Source organism: Sciurus vulgaris (assembly GCF_902686455.1).
Source record: "Sciurus vulgaris genome assembly, chromosome: 10".
Lineage (NCBI taxonomy): Eukaryota > Metazoa > Chordata > Mammalia > Rodentia > Sciuridae > Sciurus > Sciurus vulgaris.
In genome coordinates, this window is record NC_136470.1 from 72,911,959 (window position 1) to 72,924,665 (window position 12,707).

At 46.9% G+C, this 12,707-nt stretch overlaps 1 protein-coding gene across 7 annotated transcripts in view; it reads right to left on the bottom strand.

Annotated features, from left to right (window-relative positions):
- Positions 1-12,707, bottom strand: part of SEMA5B (semaphorin 5B) — a 115,606-nt gene that overhangs the window by 21,751 nt on the left and 81,148 nt on the right. For all 7 annotated transcript variants that reach the window (XM_079155290.1, XM_079155289.1, XM_079155286.1 and 4 more), the window contains exons 3-4: positions 11,477-11,576; positions 6,815-6,860 (exon numbers count right to left, since the gene is read on the bottom strand). In XM_079155290.1, coding sequence (XP_079011416.1) covers positions 6,815-6,860; positions 11,477-11,576 — 146 coding nt within the window. The remainder of the gene's footprint in view (positions 1-6,814; positions 6,861-11,476; positions 11,577-12,707) is intronic.

Genomic DNA, 12,707 nt, shown 5'->3' on the forward strand with positions numbered 1-12,707 from the left:
ACTGCTGTTTGGGGCTGTAATGAACCTGAATAAATTAATTCATTGGGGTAATCCTTATTTCCTACTAGGTTTTACACCCAATCCCATATATCTCTTAGTGACATCCCTAGTTCAAGGATCAATTTGTTCTATCATTCTTTCACAAATTTGTCATTTTTTTATTTAAAAGTATAAAAACATCTGCTTTGGTAATTTCTTTGGACTTTGCTGTCAAGAAGAGACCCCTGTGTACATGTAAAATTATTAAAACTTTTTATGCTGTTCTCTTGTTAATCAGCATTGTATTAATTTGGTTTGTAGATCTAGTCAAGGAGTCTTGTAAGAACTAATGGAGTGTAGAGGGAATCTCTCTCCTATATAGCAAACATTTCCCTTGCCTTTCCTGCATGACTGCATCATTGGGTAACCAAAGAGTAGATGTGAAGCTTGTCCTTGTAGAAGTAGTCCAGTTAATAGATTATAGTGACTACAGAATGAATGGATCTAGGAAATGATAATCAATGGTTGCAAATGTCAAAAAAGAGAGGAAATCAAACTCTATGTACCTTCTAAGGGAAATACATAATAACCCCCATGAGGTAATCTTGTCAGAATCCAAATTGAATGGAGTCTAGATCTATCAATTCTCAAGTGATACAGGGACTAGAGGAATATGTTGAATTATGCTACCTGGATTGTAATCTGCAAGATCAGGAAACCATACAGGACAAAGAACCAGGTTTCTTCAATAAATAAATTTTATAAACAAAGAAAGAAAGGAAGTGTTGTTTAAAAGAGACCTAAGATACATATTAACTAATTACAACACATTTTGATCCTGATTCAAAAAACCAAAATTATTTTGAGAAGAAAATTTCTTTTGCAGTGCTGGGCCCAGCGCATCCTGTGTGCTGAGTAAGAGCTTTACTACTAAGCTGTACACCCAAACCTGTTTTGAAATTTTGTAAGACAATGAGGGAAGTTTAAATATTAAATGGACATTTAATAATATGGGATTATTAATTTCACTTCAAAAAAAAAAAAAAAAAGAATCCTTATCTTTTAGAAATGCATTCTGAAATCTTTTTCTTTGGATTTTCTTTTTCCCAGGCTCTGGAAGTCAAACCCGGAGTCTTTGTCGGCTAGGTGAGTGCTCTACCACCAAGCCACCAGTTCTGCATATTGAAATCATGGCTGAGATTTGCTTCAAAATGATTCAGGACAGAGAAGTAGGGGCTACCAACGACACATAGTAACCATGAGTTGATCACTGTTCAAGTTTTTATTTATTTTTGCAGTAGTAGGAATTACACCAGGGCCTAGAACATGCGAGCAAGTGTTCTACCACTGAGCTACATCCTCAGCCCCTTCGTTGTTTTATTTTGAGACAGGGTCTCACTTAAATTGCACAGGATGATGTGAAATTTGTGATCCTCGTGCCTCAGCCTCCTGAGTAGCTGGGATCACAGATGTCCTTCACCCATACCTGGCTTGTTCAGGCTTTTAAACTGCTATTGAGGACACTGGCTTCTTTGTACTCTTGTGTGTGTGTGTGTGTGTGTGTGTGTGTGTGTGTGTGTGTGTGTGTGAAAGAGAGAGAGAGAGAGAGAGAGAGAGAGGGAGGAAGGGAGGGAGGGAGAAAGACACTACATAAAAGAGTTGAATTTGTTTGCTTGATTTAAAAGGAAAATTCTAAATAGCACATTGCAAACTCCCTGGGTAGGGCTATATAGAGTAGTGGGTTCTCTTAAGGTGCCAGTGGGGTGCTCTTAGGCTCTCACTAGAAGTTCTTCTCTGTCATACTCTACAAGTCTGGTCTCTGGTCCTATTGAGTTTCTCCAAAAAAGACTCCTCCAATCTCTGGTCTGGGCGTGGAGCCGGGGTAGTGGGTAAGCAGACTTCCACTTGAGCTCTTGTTCTAGCCCCAGTCCCCACCAATGCCCTTCACCTTTCCTGCCTTCCCTACATGAAACCTCTCCAGCGTGGTCTCTGGAGAGAGAGTTCAGTCTCCTTTGCTAGGCAAAGAAGGTGGGTGGGAGACCTGGGTTCCAACTTCCCTATAGAGAATTCCAATCAATCCCCACCTTTTAAAATTGTGGCTCATCCTTTTATTCCACAATACCCAGCACCCCAATTTCTGAGCCTTTCTGGGGATTCAGCTTGCTCTTTAAGTTGTTCTACTCTGCTAAGTCAGGATGATCCCTCCATCCACTTTCCAACTCACAGAATGCATTTAATCTCTTCTTCACTGACATCTCCTCTGTCATTCTCTGTCATCATGGACCTGTACCTATTAAAACTTCTCGCTGTGCCTTTAGTGGCTTTCTGTGAGGGAGTGGAGATAGACACATACTTTCAATCAGCTGTGTAGAGTGCTTTAAACTAGGACTGTTCCCAGAAATTCCAGGGTGGTGATCAAGTCAGAGTGGCTGAGTGGTTTTCCTGCTGTGGGAGAGCAGGCAATGGTCTCCCTGGACCATCCTGGACACACGGGAGCCAGAGATGTTGGCTGAGCATTAACACATCTTTTGTCCCTACAGTTCCCCACTCGGCAGAGTTTAAACTTTAACTCCAGGATGCCAGATCTGAGTTTGAGGGATATAGACATAGCTGGAAGGGAGCTCAGGAACCATCCCAATGTCTACCCAGTCCCAAACAAAGCCCCATGTGTGTCCTGATTTCATATGCAGGACAGTCCTCATTTCTGTACTTACAGGACATCTGGCACCCCAAGATTATAAATGCTTTGCAATTAGGCCTCCAGCCACATCATCCCCTGGAACTGTTCTGGCAAAGACCACTCTTGAGCTCCTAATTGCCAAATCCAAGAGAGCTCGTGCTGGTCTTCTCAGCAGCACCCTGACACTGATAAGTACTCACCTCCTTTTTGAAATTTTCCAAGATCATTTTATCAAGTTACACTGATCATAACCATCACAGCGGAGTTGATCTGATTTTCCCTGCTCACCCCTCCCTGCTCCTCCTACTGCCCTAGACACAGGTGGCTCCATCTGTTCCTCCCCTCCCCACAGCTCCTCCCTTTTGTGCTTGAGAATTGGGAAGGAGCTGGGTATTTCGATTTTCCTTAAGAAATAGTAGTTTACATTAATTGTTTAATGGGAGTTAGATACTTAGAAGTCCCTTTAATGGACACTGGTTTGCATAAGTTGTTTGCATTTAGATTTTTCTTTAAGGAGTGTTAATTATTTAAACTATCAATAAAACATTGAGTTTTAAGTTTGCTTAAATCCTACCCTGGGGCCAAGTGGGAGACTCAACTTGGTTCTGTAATGAAGTCTTATAACCTATGTGTGTGTCTTCCGCTGTCAGCAATATGGTGGAGCTCGTTTATAGCCCTTGGTCACTGGTGAGCCATTTGTGATGGACACTGAGGACAATGAAGCCCCCAGAGAGGATGGGGTACTTGCCAAAATATGGTATTTAGAGTCAAATGCCAGGCTTTCTGCCCAGGCCAGACAGCAGACCTGAGGAGCCACACTGAGGACCAGAGGCCAAGGTCTGTCACCAGCCTAAGAGAAGAGAGGCAGGATGGTCTACCACAACCTCTGGCTTCTTCTCTCCCTGTTTTGGCCAGATAGTACCTCCTACAGTGGGAATGTGGATATAAAATGTATTTATTTCTTTGCTTCTGTTAGGAGAATTCAGTCTGAACTTTTGAGGTTAGTCCCCTGAGAAACACCCTGGGGAAGGTAGCAAAACCAGATCCTGGTACTTTTGGGACTGGTTTGTAGGGCCCTTCAGGGAATCCTCTGAAGCTGAATCCCTGCCCTAAATAGGAATTATGGGGCTACCAAAGATACCTGCCCATGGCTGAGACCAGATCAATACTGAGCTGGATGACCCAATCCCAGGCCTCAGTCATTAGGCAAAAGGTCCTAATATCTGGTAAGGAACATGACCTATGACCTGCAGACCAGCTGTCAAGGAGACTTGGGAAGTTCAAACCAGCTGGGCAGCATCTACAGACAAGGTCTTCTTAACAGCCTACAGCAATGGCTCCTAAATTTAGCTGCATATTGGAATAACCAGTGGCTAGACTCAGACCAGCCCCATTTCCATATTAATTCATGGTACCCAGCTGTGCAAGCCAGAAACCTAGATGTCACCTTTGTGGTCCAAGCATCACCAATTCCTCTAGGGCTGCAAATGGCCCATGCAAGGGGTCACCTTCACACATAAGTCGGTGTGCCTGATGATCCTGAAGTTGTGTGATGCTGTGGCCCTGTGTGACCCTGACACATTAAGATCCCTTCCTGTCTTCTCCCCATCCCAGCTGCTGCTGCTTTCCTGCAAATGTCCTCATCACTCACTGGACATTTCAATGTCTCCTGACTGGCTCTTCCCCAATCCAGTCTCCCCACTGGGTCTGGTGATCTAAACACCAAGTCTGTTCATGCCATTTCTCTGCTTAAACCTCATTAATGGATCCTCGTTGCCTTCAAAATAAAATATGGACCCCTCAGCTCAGCAATGAAGACACCCTGCAATGTGACTGCTCTCTCTTCCAGGGCCTCATTTCCTACCTTACCCCACTCACACCCTCTGATCCTGTCCTTCAGTGCTACATGCTGTCACACACCCCTGTTCTGCCCTTAGCTGCCTGGCAAAAAACATCCTTTGAGTTACAGCTCAAAGGCAGCTCCTGGGGGAAATCTTTGCAGACCCTACTGGGCCCAGAGGGTTCCTCATACCTAGAGGCCACCACTCCTATGCACACTTCCCGCAGCACTGCTATTATTTTTGTACATCTCTCTCTTCTTCCCTTCAGCCACTCAGCACTGCCAGAAGAACTTCATTTGCAGACCATGAACCAAATGAAAAGCAACTGCATGCAGCACAGGGCAGTTACCACTGGATCTACTTCCTCCCACCCACTTTGAATCTCCTCTATACTGGGTTCCTTCAGCTGGATCTGCTGGATTTGGCATCTTGGTTTTGTTTTTTGTGGATTCCACTTGAAACTAGACTTGGACTAGTAGCTTGTGACCAGGATGGAGGGCCACAGAATGCTGCTGCTGGGCTTTCCCTGCCTGCTCCAGTCTGGGCCCCAGGAACATGCTGCATGGTCCCCCTCCAGGAAGGGGAATGGTATGTCATCTCTTATGTGTATGTTCTATGGGATTCACCTTTGGAACTTAAATTTCTAATACAATGTGTAGGACCAGACCTGGCTTTTAGTAGGTATTCACTTACTATCATTGGGTGGGCAGCTGGATGGATGGATGAGCAAGTTATGATAAAGATATGGATAGAAGGACAGGTAGATGGAGAAGTGGGTGAATGCCATTTCCTTTCAACTTGCCCTATTTCATCCTGACCCCTCCCTTCAAATGGGCATGCCTTTTCTGCTCTCTTATATCTCCCTTCTGGTGACCAGCCAAGAGCTACAATGGCCCCTGGGGGTGTGGACCCAAGATCAAAGGAAGACTAGAATGTCATACCAGCTCAACAAGGAGGTCTCTCTTCCCTAGCCATCTGCTTCAGTGAAGGTCTGTAGCAAGTTGTTCAGCACTTGATTAACTCCTAAGTTCCAGTTTGGTTGTAGACATCACTCATTGCCTTTCCTTGGAAGTCAAGGACTCTGCTTTTCTTACATATCCTTTCAGCCTTGTTTTAATCAGCTTTTGTATGATTGTGACCAAAATACTCAACAAGAACAACTTAGAAGAGGGAAAGTTTATTTGAGGGCTCATGGTTTAAGAGGTATCAGTTCATAGATGACCCACTCCATTGCTCTGGGCCTGAGGTGAGATGGCCCATCATGCGGGAAGGGCAAGGTGAGGAGGAAACTGATCCCCCATAGCAGCAAGGGAGCAGAGAGAGAACGGGAAAGGGGCCACAGGGAAGATGCACTCTTGCAGAGCACGCCCCCAGTGACCTACCTCCTTTAGCCATGCCCCACATGCCTGCAGTTACTACCCAGTCAGTCCATTCAAAGGAGGATGGACCGATCAGGTAACAGCTGTCATAATCTAATCACCCACCTCCTAATTTTCCTGCATTAACAGGAGCTTTTGGCGGACATCTCATCTCCAAACCATAACGAGACCCCAGATCAGTTCTAGTATACAGTAAGTGCTCAAAGTATGCGTGATTACTGGGAAATGAAAAAGCCTCCTAGACATGAAAAGTGAGGTGCTTCCCTCACTGAAGAAGAGATGGCCATTCTTTCTCTGGAATGTTCAGCCTCTGCAGGGATGGTTTGGCATCTGTTTCTCAATCTGGGATAAATGTTCTGGATCAAGGAGTCCCATTAAAAAGCTTCTCAGAGCACTTAGGGAATTATGCTTGGGGAGTCTTTCTTGGCAGCAGATAATAAATCAATCACAGCTCAATGAAAATGCTGAGTTAGAATGGGATTGCTCAGGCCAAGCTCAGAAAGGAAACAGAGGCACCCTTTTCTTTCTCCGGAGGCCCAAACTCCGAGACTTTTCTGTGGATTTAGGTTCTTAAGATGAGCAATTGTCTCTGTTTGCCCGGTACAATCCCAGTTTTAGCACTGTAAATTCTGCATCTTGGAGAAGCCCTCGGTCCCAGGCAAACAGGGACAGCTGGCCACCCTAGCCAATGCTCTTTTCCTCCCCTTTCTCATCAGCAGCCTCTCTGCACAATGCAAGAGCCCCGTGTGTGCCTCCCATGTGTAGGTGGGCTGCACCCCACTTCCAGCTGTCCTCCTGGCAGTTATTGTGGTAGCAGGATCCAGTCTGCAGCCAGGGGAAAGAGCAAGTGGCTCTTGTCACCACTTCTAGGGCCCCTCCCCCAGCTTCCAGTTATAGGAAAGGACAGGAAGGGAAGGGAAGAAAAGCGAATGTACCTGAAGGAGGGAGACATTGGCAAGGCTGAGTCTGAAGAGGTAGTTCCTGTGAAAACAGAAACAGAAATCATAAGCCAAGCTAGTTCTGCAGCCAGGACCCCAGGAAGCAGCCTCCTGACCCAGGCTTCATGGAATGCCAGGACTGGGGCTGGCTACAGAGAGCCTAGGGTGGCCCACCCACAGGGAGGGCTTTACCTCTATTAGCTCATTTAACTTTCACACGACCCTGGCAATAGATATAGGAAACTCAATTTTTGCTGGGCAGGAAACTGATTGGGTCAATGGCCCAAGTCACTGAGATGCTCTATCAAGGAGTTGAGATTCAAACTCAGTCTTATCTACCTCCATGTACCATGTTGTATTTGCTGTTGGTTGACCCAGAAAGGAAACTCTTGATGACAATAAATAAAAATTATAAGAGACCATTATTTTGGACTAAAACCTCACACTAGGTTCCAATAGGCCAAAATAAAAATCAAAATTGAGTCACTCATGCTAATGTTTCCCATCACCAAACTGAAGCTGACCTTCAGAGAAATCAGGAGAAAGAGAAGAGGCATGCTTCCCAAAAAGGCCAGTTTCAACTTGGCATGATAGTGGAGATGCCTCTACCTTCACACACACACACACACACACACACACACACACACACACGGTAACTTGAAGTAATCTGGTGTTAATCAAGCAATTATTTTTCTGTTGTTCCATCTCCTTATCTCCACCTGTTGAGGAGAGTAACTTTGAAATAACCAAAGTGCTTTTTGTTCTTTGTTTCTGCTTTTTCCAGTTCTATGTAAAACCAACCTCTTTGGTTCAGTCCATTGGAACCCATATTCTATTTTATGGAATGAAGTGCTGCTCCATTCTAGAATCAAAAATAAAGCCAGTTAAGATCTGATGACTAAGTCGTCATAACTTGTCTCCTGACCCCTACCTTTCCCAAACATGGAGCCTGTTTCTGTTCAACTTAAATCTCACAGAGCTCTTGCAGGACTCAGGAAGGCCAGATTTATCCTCCCTTTCCGCCACCCCAGAACACTTGTCCTCCCCACAGACCCCTGGAGTCTTGTTTGTTTCCCCATTTCCTGTTGTCAGTGACTCAACCTGCCTTCTCCCCTAATGTGACCATGGCCCCTTCCCTGGAAAACCCTGTCTCCTGCAGCTCAGTTCTGGTGGCCATGGTGTTGCCAGATTTTTTTTTTTTTTTTTTTTTTTTTTTTTTTTGGTGGTACTGGGGATGGAACCCAGGGGTACTCTAAGACTGAGCTACATTCCCAGCTCTTTTTATTTCTTATGTTGAAGCAGGGTCTTGCTGAGGCTGGCCTCGAATTTGTGATCCTCCTACCTCAGTCTCCAGAGTAGCTGGGATTACAGGTGTGTCACTATATCTGGGTTACACTAATCTTCTCCACACACTGTTTTTATTCAGTGGCCAGGTGCTTGAAAGCCTTAAAAAATAATAATGCTGCTGCTGCTAATAATAATATCAGACACTTGTGTACTCCTAAGTATTGGTGCTGCTGAAACTGCTTTGATGGACCCTGGAGTCAGAAGACTACCACACAGGGACTCAGAACTCCTGAGTCATGAGGGTGACAAACCTACTGAGTCAGAGTGCCACAGGAAAGAGATTTCAAGTTCATGGGATAGACCCTGTGGCAGAGACGGGCAGAACTCCAGGTGAGGCACTTGCTGGGGAACCTTCGGCAAGTCTCAGTGCCTTCATCTGTACAATGGAGAGCTAGTTAATGCCTGTATTCTTTATTTCACAGGCCCATGGAGACACATTAAAGGCTTTATTAATGACAAGCAGATGTAAAATCTTGGTTTTCCCAAAGGATCTTCTTTTTTTCCTTCTATCTTCTTTTGGCCATTCTCTTTGGGTTCTTGAACTTTCTAGGAATAATAACTTCAGAAGATTCTGGCGTACCTCAGCTAAGCTGAGAAGAGAAATGAGGGGAAAGTTGTGGAGTAGGCCAGAAAGGGAAGGAGGGGCCCTGCTGGAGGAAGCCAGGGATAGAAGGGGACACCTCAGGCCAGGAGACTCCTCTCCTGGCTCTGGCTTCGGGCCCAGGCCCCACTCAGCTCCTCTGTTGTCCTGGAGCTGGGCGGGGCTCACTCATGACCTTGGCTCCAGGCCTCTTCTGTCCCTTCCAAGGCCCCACACAGGGTCTTGGCAGCGCTTCCCAGCCCCATGTTCCTGGCCTGGGGACAGATGGGCTCCAGCTTAGGCTCTGGCCCAGCTGTGTGCTCAGGTGATGCAGGCAGCTGCTCACGGCTTTAACAAATTAGGGGAAACAGTGCAGCACTTGATTCATTTTTATCCCATCAAAAATCATTCATCACAACATCTCTAAGGGCCCTCTGGGAGCAGGAGGATGAGAACAGAGAAATCTCTGCAGCCAGACCACCTCCCCAGTCCCGTAGGGAACAAGGCGGGGTTATAAATAGAGAAAAAAATATCCCTAGTCTGAATTCCAGAGGTCCACGGGGGTCAAGAAGACAGAGAAAACATGTCTGGCAGGGAAGGAAGAAGGAAAAAGGAGGAGAAAAAGCAGACGAGCACCCACAGCCTCAGCTCTAGGGGCATAAGGAGCAGTCCAGGATGGACTTCCTTGTCCCTCTGAGGGCAGAACCAGGCTCAAGGGTCCAAGGGGTACCTTCAGCAGTGCCAGGGAAGCCTCCAGACCCAGAAAACATAACCATCATTTATATGGGGAGGCCCCAGAGTGGATCAGGAGGAGCACTTCCGTTTCCTGGTCCATAAAATGGAAGTTAATTATGGAACTCACCTCTTGGGGTTACAGTGTAGAATAAATAGTTTACTGCATGTGTGATTTACTACATGTATTAGCTGATTTATTACATAGATGGTATATAAAACAATGCCTGGCACATGGTAGCTTCCAAAATGCTTTAAAAAGTTCATTATTTTCCCAAAATGCAAGATTCAGAGAGTCTTCAGATGCTACCCTTTGGGCTTTAGAAGGTACATATATACAAACTGATGGAATCAGAGCTGGGTGGAAGGATGGCATAATGTCGGTTTCCAGATTATACTGCTGCCCTACAGTTAAGAAAGATGTGACCACTTGAGGAAACTGGGTGAAGGTGCACAGGATCTCTCCATTATTTCTTACAATGGAGTGTGAATCTACAATCATCTCAAAGAAAAAAGTGAAACAATAACTTTTTCACCAGAAGATAAAAAGTCTGGTCTCCTTTATACCTGCACGTGTACAGGTCATCCTCAGGAGGATGTAGGGAACCCCAGGAAGGGGTGTGAGAGCATGGCCCTGCTTTTCACTGGGCACTCTTTTGTAACTTCTGAATGTTATGCTATACCACATAACGCTGGTGCAAAATAAATAGTTAATTTTGATTTTTTAAAAATGAAAATAAAATGCTTTCAACCCCAGCTTCATAGAAGCCCTATAAAGCTGGCAGCATAGAGACTAAACCCAGGCTTTACAGATGAGGAAACTGAGGCTTAAAGGTCAAGTTCACCTAGAGCAAGACTCCAGCTCATCTGCTCCAAGTCCAGCTCTGTTTGAGACTTGTCTCCTTTTCACACAGCAAATGGGAGGCAGAGGCACAAAAGGCCGAAAGGCAAGGAAGGCCTGCTTCACAAAGCAGCCTGGAAAGGCTGACCCAGTGGCGACACTTCCCCACCCCCAGACCTGTTGAATCAGAACCTCTGGGGTGGAGAGGGGAAACTAATGACCAACACATTCAGAGGGCGTAACACAGACTTACCCGCAGATAAAAACTAGCCCTGGGGTTAGGAGACCTGGGTTCTAGTCCCTGTGTCTAGTGTCATTGTGCATGCCATATGGGGAAGGTCCCCTTTCCCTCTCAGGGCCTCTGTTTCTTCATGAATGAAATGAAAATGAAAATGAAAATGAAAGCAATTGGATCAGACCAGCCAATCTTACACTTGAGCCTGCACCAGTCACCTGGAAGGCTTGTTAAAACACAGGTCAGGGGCCCTGCCCCCAGTTGCTGATTCCAGAGGCCCAAGAGTTTGCATTTTCAACAAGATTCCGGGAGCTGCAGGAGCTGCTGGCCCGGTCGCACTTGGAGACCCACTGGATAGGCCATCTCTAAACTCCCTTCCTGATAGGATCATGATCTAGGATTCTAAGGAATTACCTCTCCCACTCCACCCCAGAAGATCTCATGGAGTTTCATCTGGACAATGAGATCAAGGAAGACAGGCCACATGGGAGTGAGGCCCTTCATAAAAGCAGCACAAGGCTGTTGACCAGCACCCCAGGTGCAGGTGGCCAGATGGCCAGCAGGGGGCTCCTGGGCACCTTCTCTGTGCGGAACTCCCAGGGAGTTGGCTAAGGAGGCAGGTTCTGGCATCACCACAGGGACAAGGGCAGGAGGTGGCCCGGCAAGCATTCTTGCTCTCACTTCTGCCAACCACTGAAGAATGTGGCTGGCTGAGATCAGGACACCAGATAGGGTCACACCCTGACCCCAGCCCCCCAGCCCCCAACCCCCACCTGCTTCCTTCCTTGGGGGACAGATATTCACACACAGAAAGAGCCTAGCAGAGAGGACTAGAATCCAGAATGTGGGTCATCCCAAATAATCTTCCCTATATCCGATTCTAAGCATTCCACACATGGTCCCAACTCTCCTGCACCTCATTACCTGGCTCCCACGATGAGCTGGTTCCTGGAGGGATCCAGAGCGAGCTGGGAGAAATCTCGGGCTCCAGGGAAGGTGAAGTTAGAGACCCACGGCTTCAGATCTGGTGGAGGGAGAGGCAACCCTTCCGTTACTATTGGACCAGGGACTCCCAGCTGCACCAGCATCAGATCAGAGATAAGAAGAGGTGAAAGTCAGGGCGAAGTGAGGTAGAGGCCCCCAGCAGACCTGGGTTCCACCTGCCCACCTCGGAGAGCAGGCAGCCATGGGACCCCTGGCAGAGGAAGTCTCTACCTTCCCCACAAATGCACAAAGGGGCACCTGTAATTGCCCTTGATTCCCCCAAATCCTCAGCAGCCACATCAGTACCCACTGGCTTGCCCTGTCTGTTCTAACTTCAAATTGTCCCCTAAATCCATCTACTTCTTTCTCTTGGACCCAACCCCCGCACGCAAGCCGTCATCATCTCTTACCTGGACTGGTGCCAACAGCCTCCTGACCAGTCTGGCTCCCACGCCTGGCCCCTCTAGTCCATTTCTCACAGGCAACCAGGACAATCTTGCCGTGTGAGTATGCTGTGTCACCCTCAAGCTGAGATCCCTCCACAGCTCCTTAGGAGAGTCCACTGTCCTCCCAAGTTAAATGTCTAGTGATTCATTATTTAGGGATCAATTGAAAAAATGATATTTCATCTTTCCCTCGAACTCTTCACCCCGGCCACATGAAACACTTCACACCTCCCCAAATCCATCCCTCAAGAGCCTGCAAACCTTTGCACCTCTCTTTTCCCTTGATGGAATTGTTCCCATCACCCCACCCCCACCCACACACCTTCTCCAGGAAGCCCTCCCGGACTCCCACCACTCCCACCTGTAGTCTTCTGCCTCACTGCCATCCCACCCCACTGCACTGTGCATCTAGCCGGGGGGTTTCTCCTGGGAGCCAGGAAAGATCTTACTTCTTGGATCTCCAGGCTCAGCTCTGAACCTAACGGTGTTTGAATGAATGTGTACAACTTTCTTGTACAGGGAGAATCAGGGTTTCAGACAAGATTCTGCCGAGATGGCAGGGACAGAGGGTGGGTGGTCAGCGTCCACCTCTGTCTTAAAAGAAGGTTCTTCCCAGGCAAAGCCAAAGCCTTAGACTTTCAAATGGATTGGATGGACACAGTGGTCTCTGGAGGCACGCCTGGGCTCTGCCAGCTGACTTTCCCTCTTTCCCTCCTTCAGGAGAC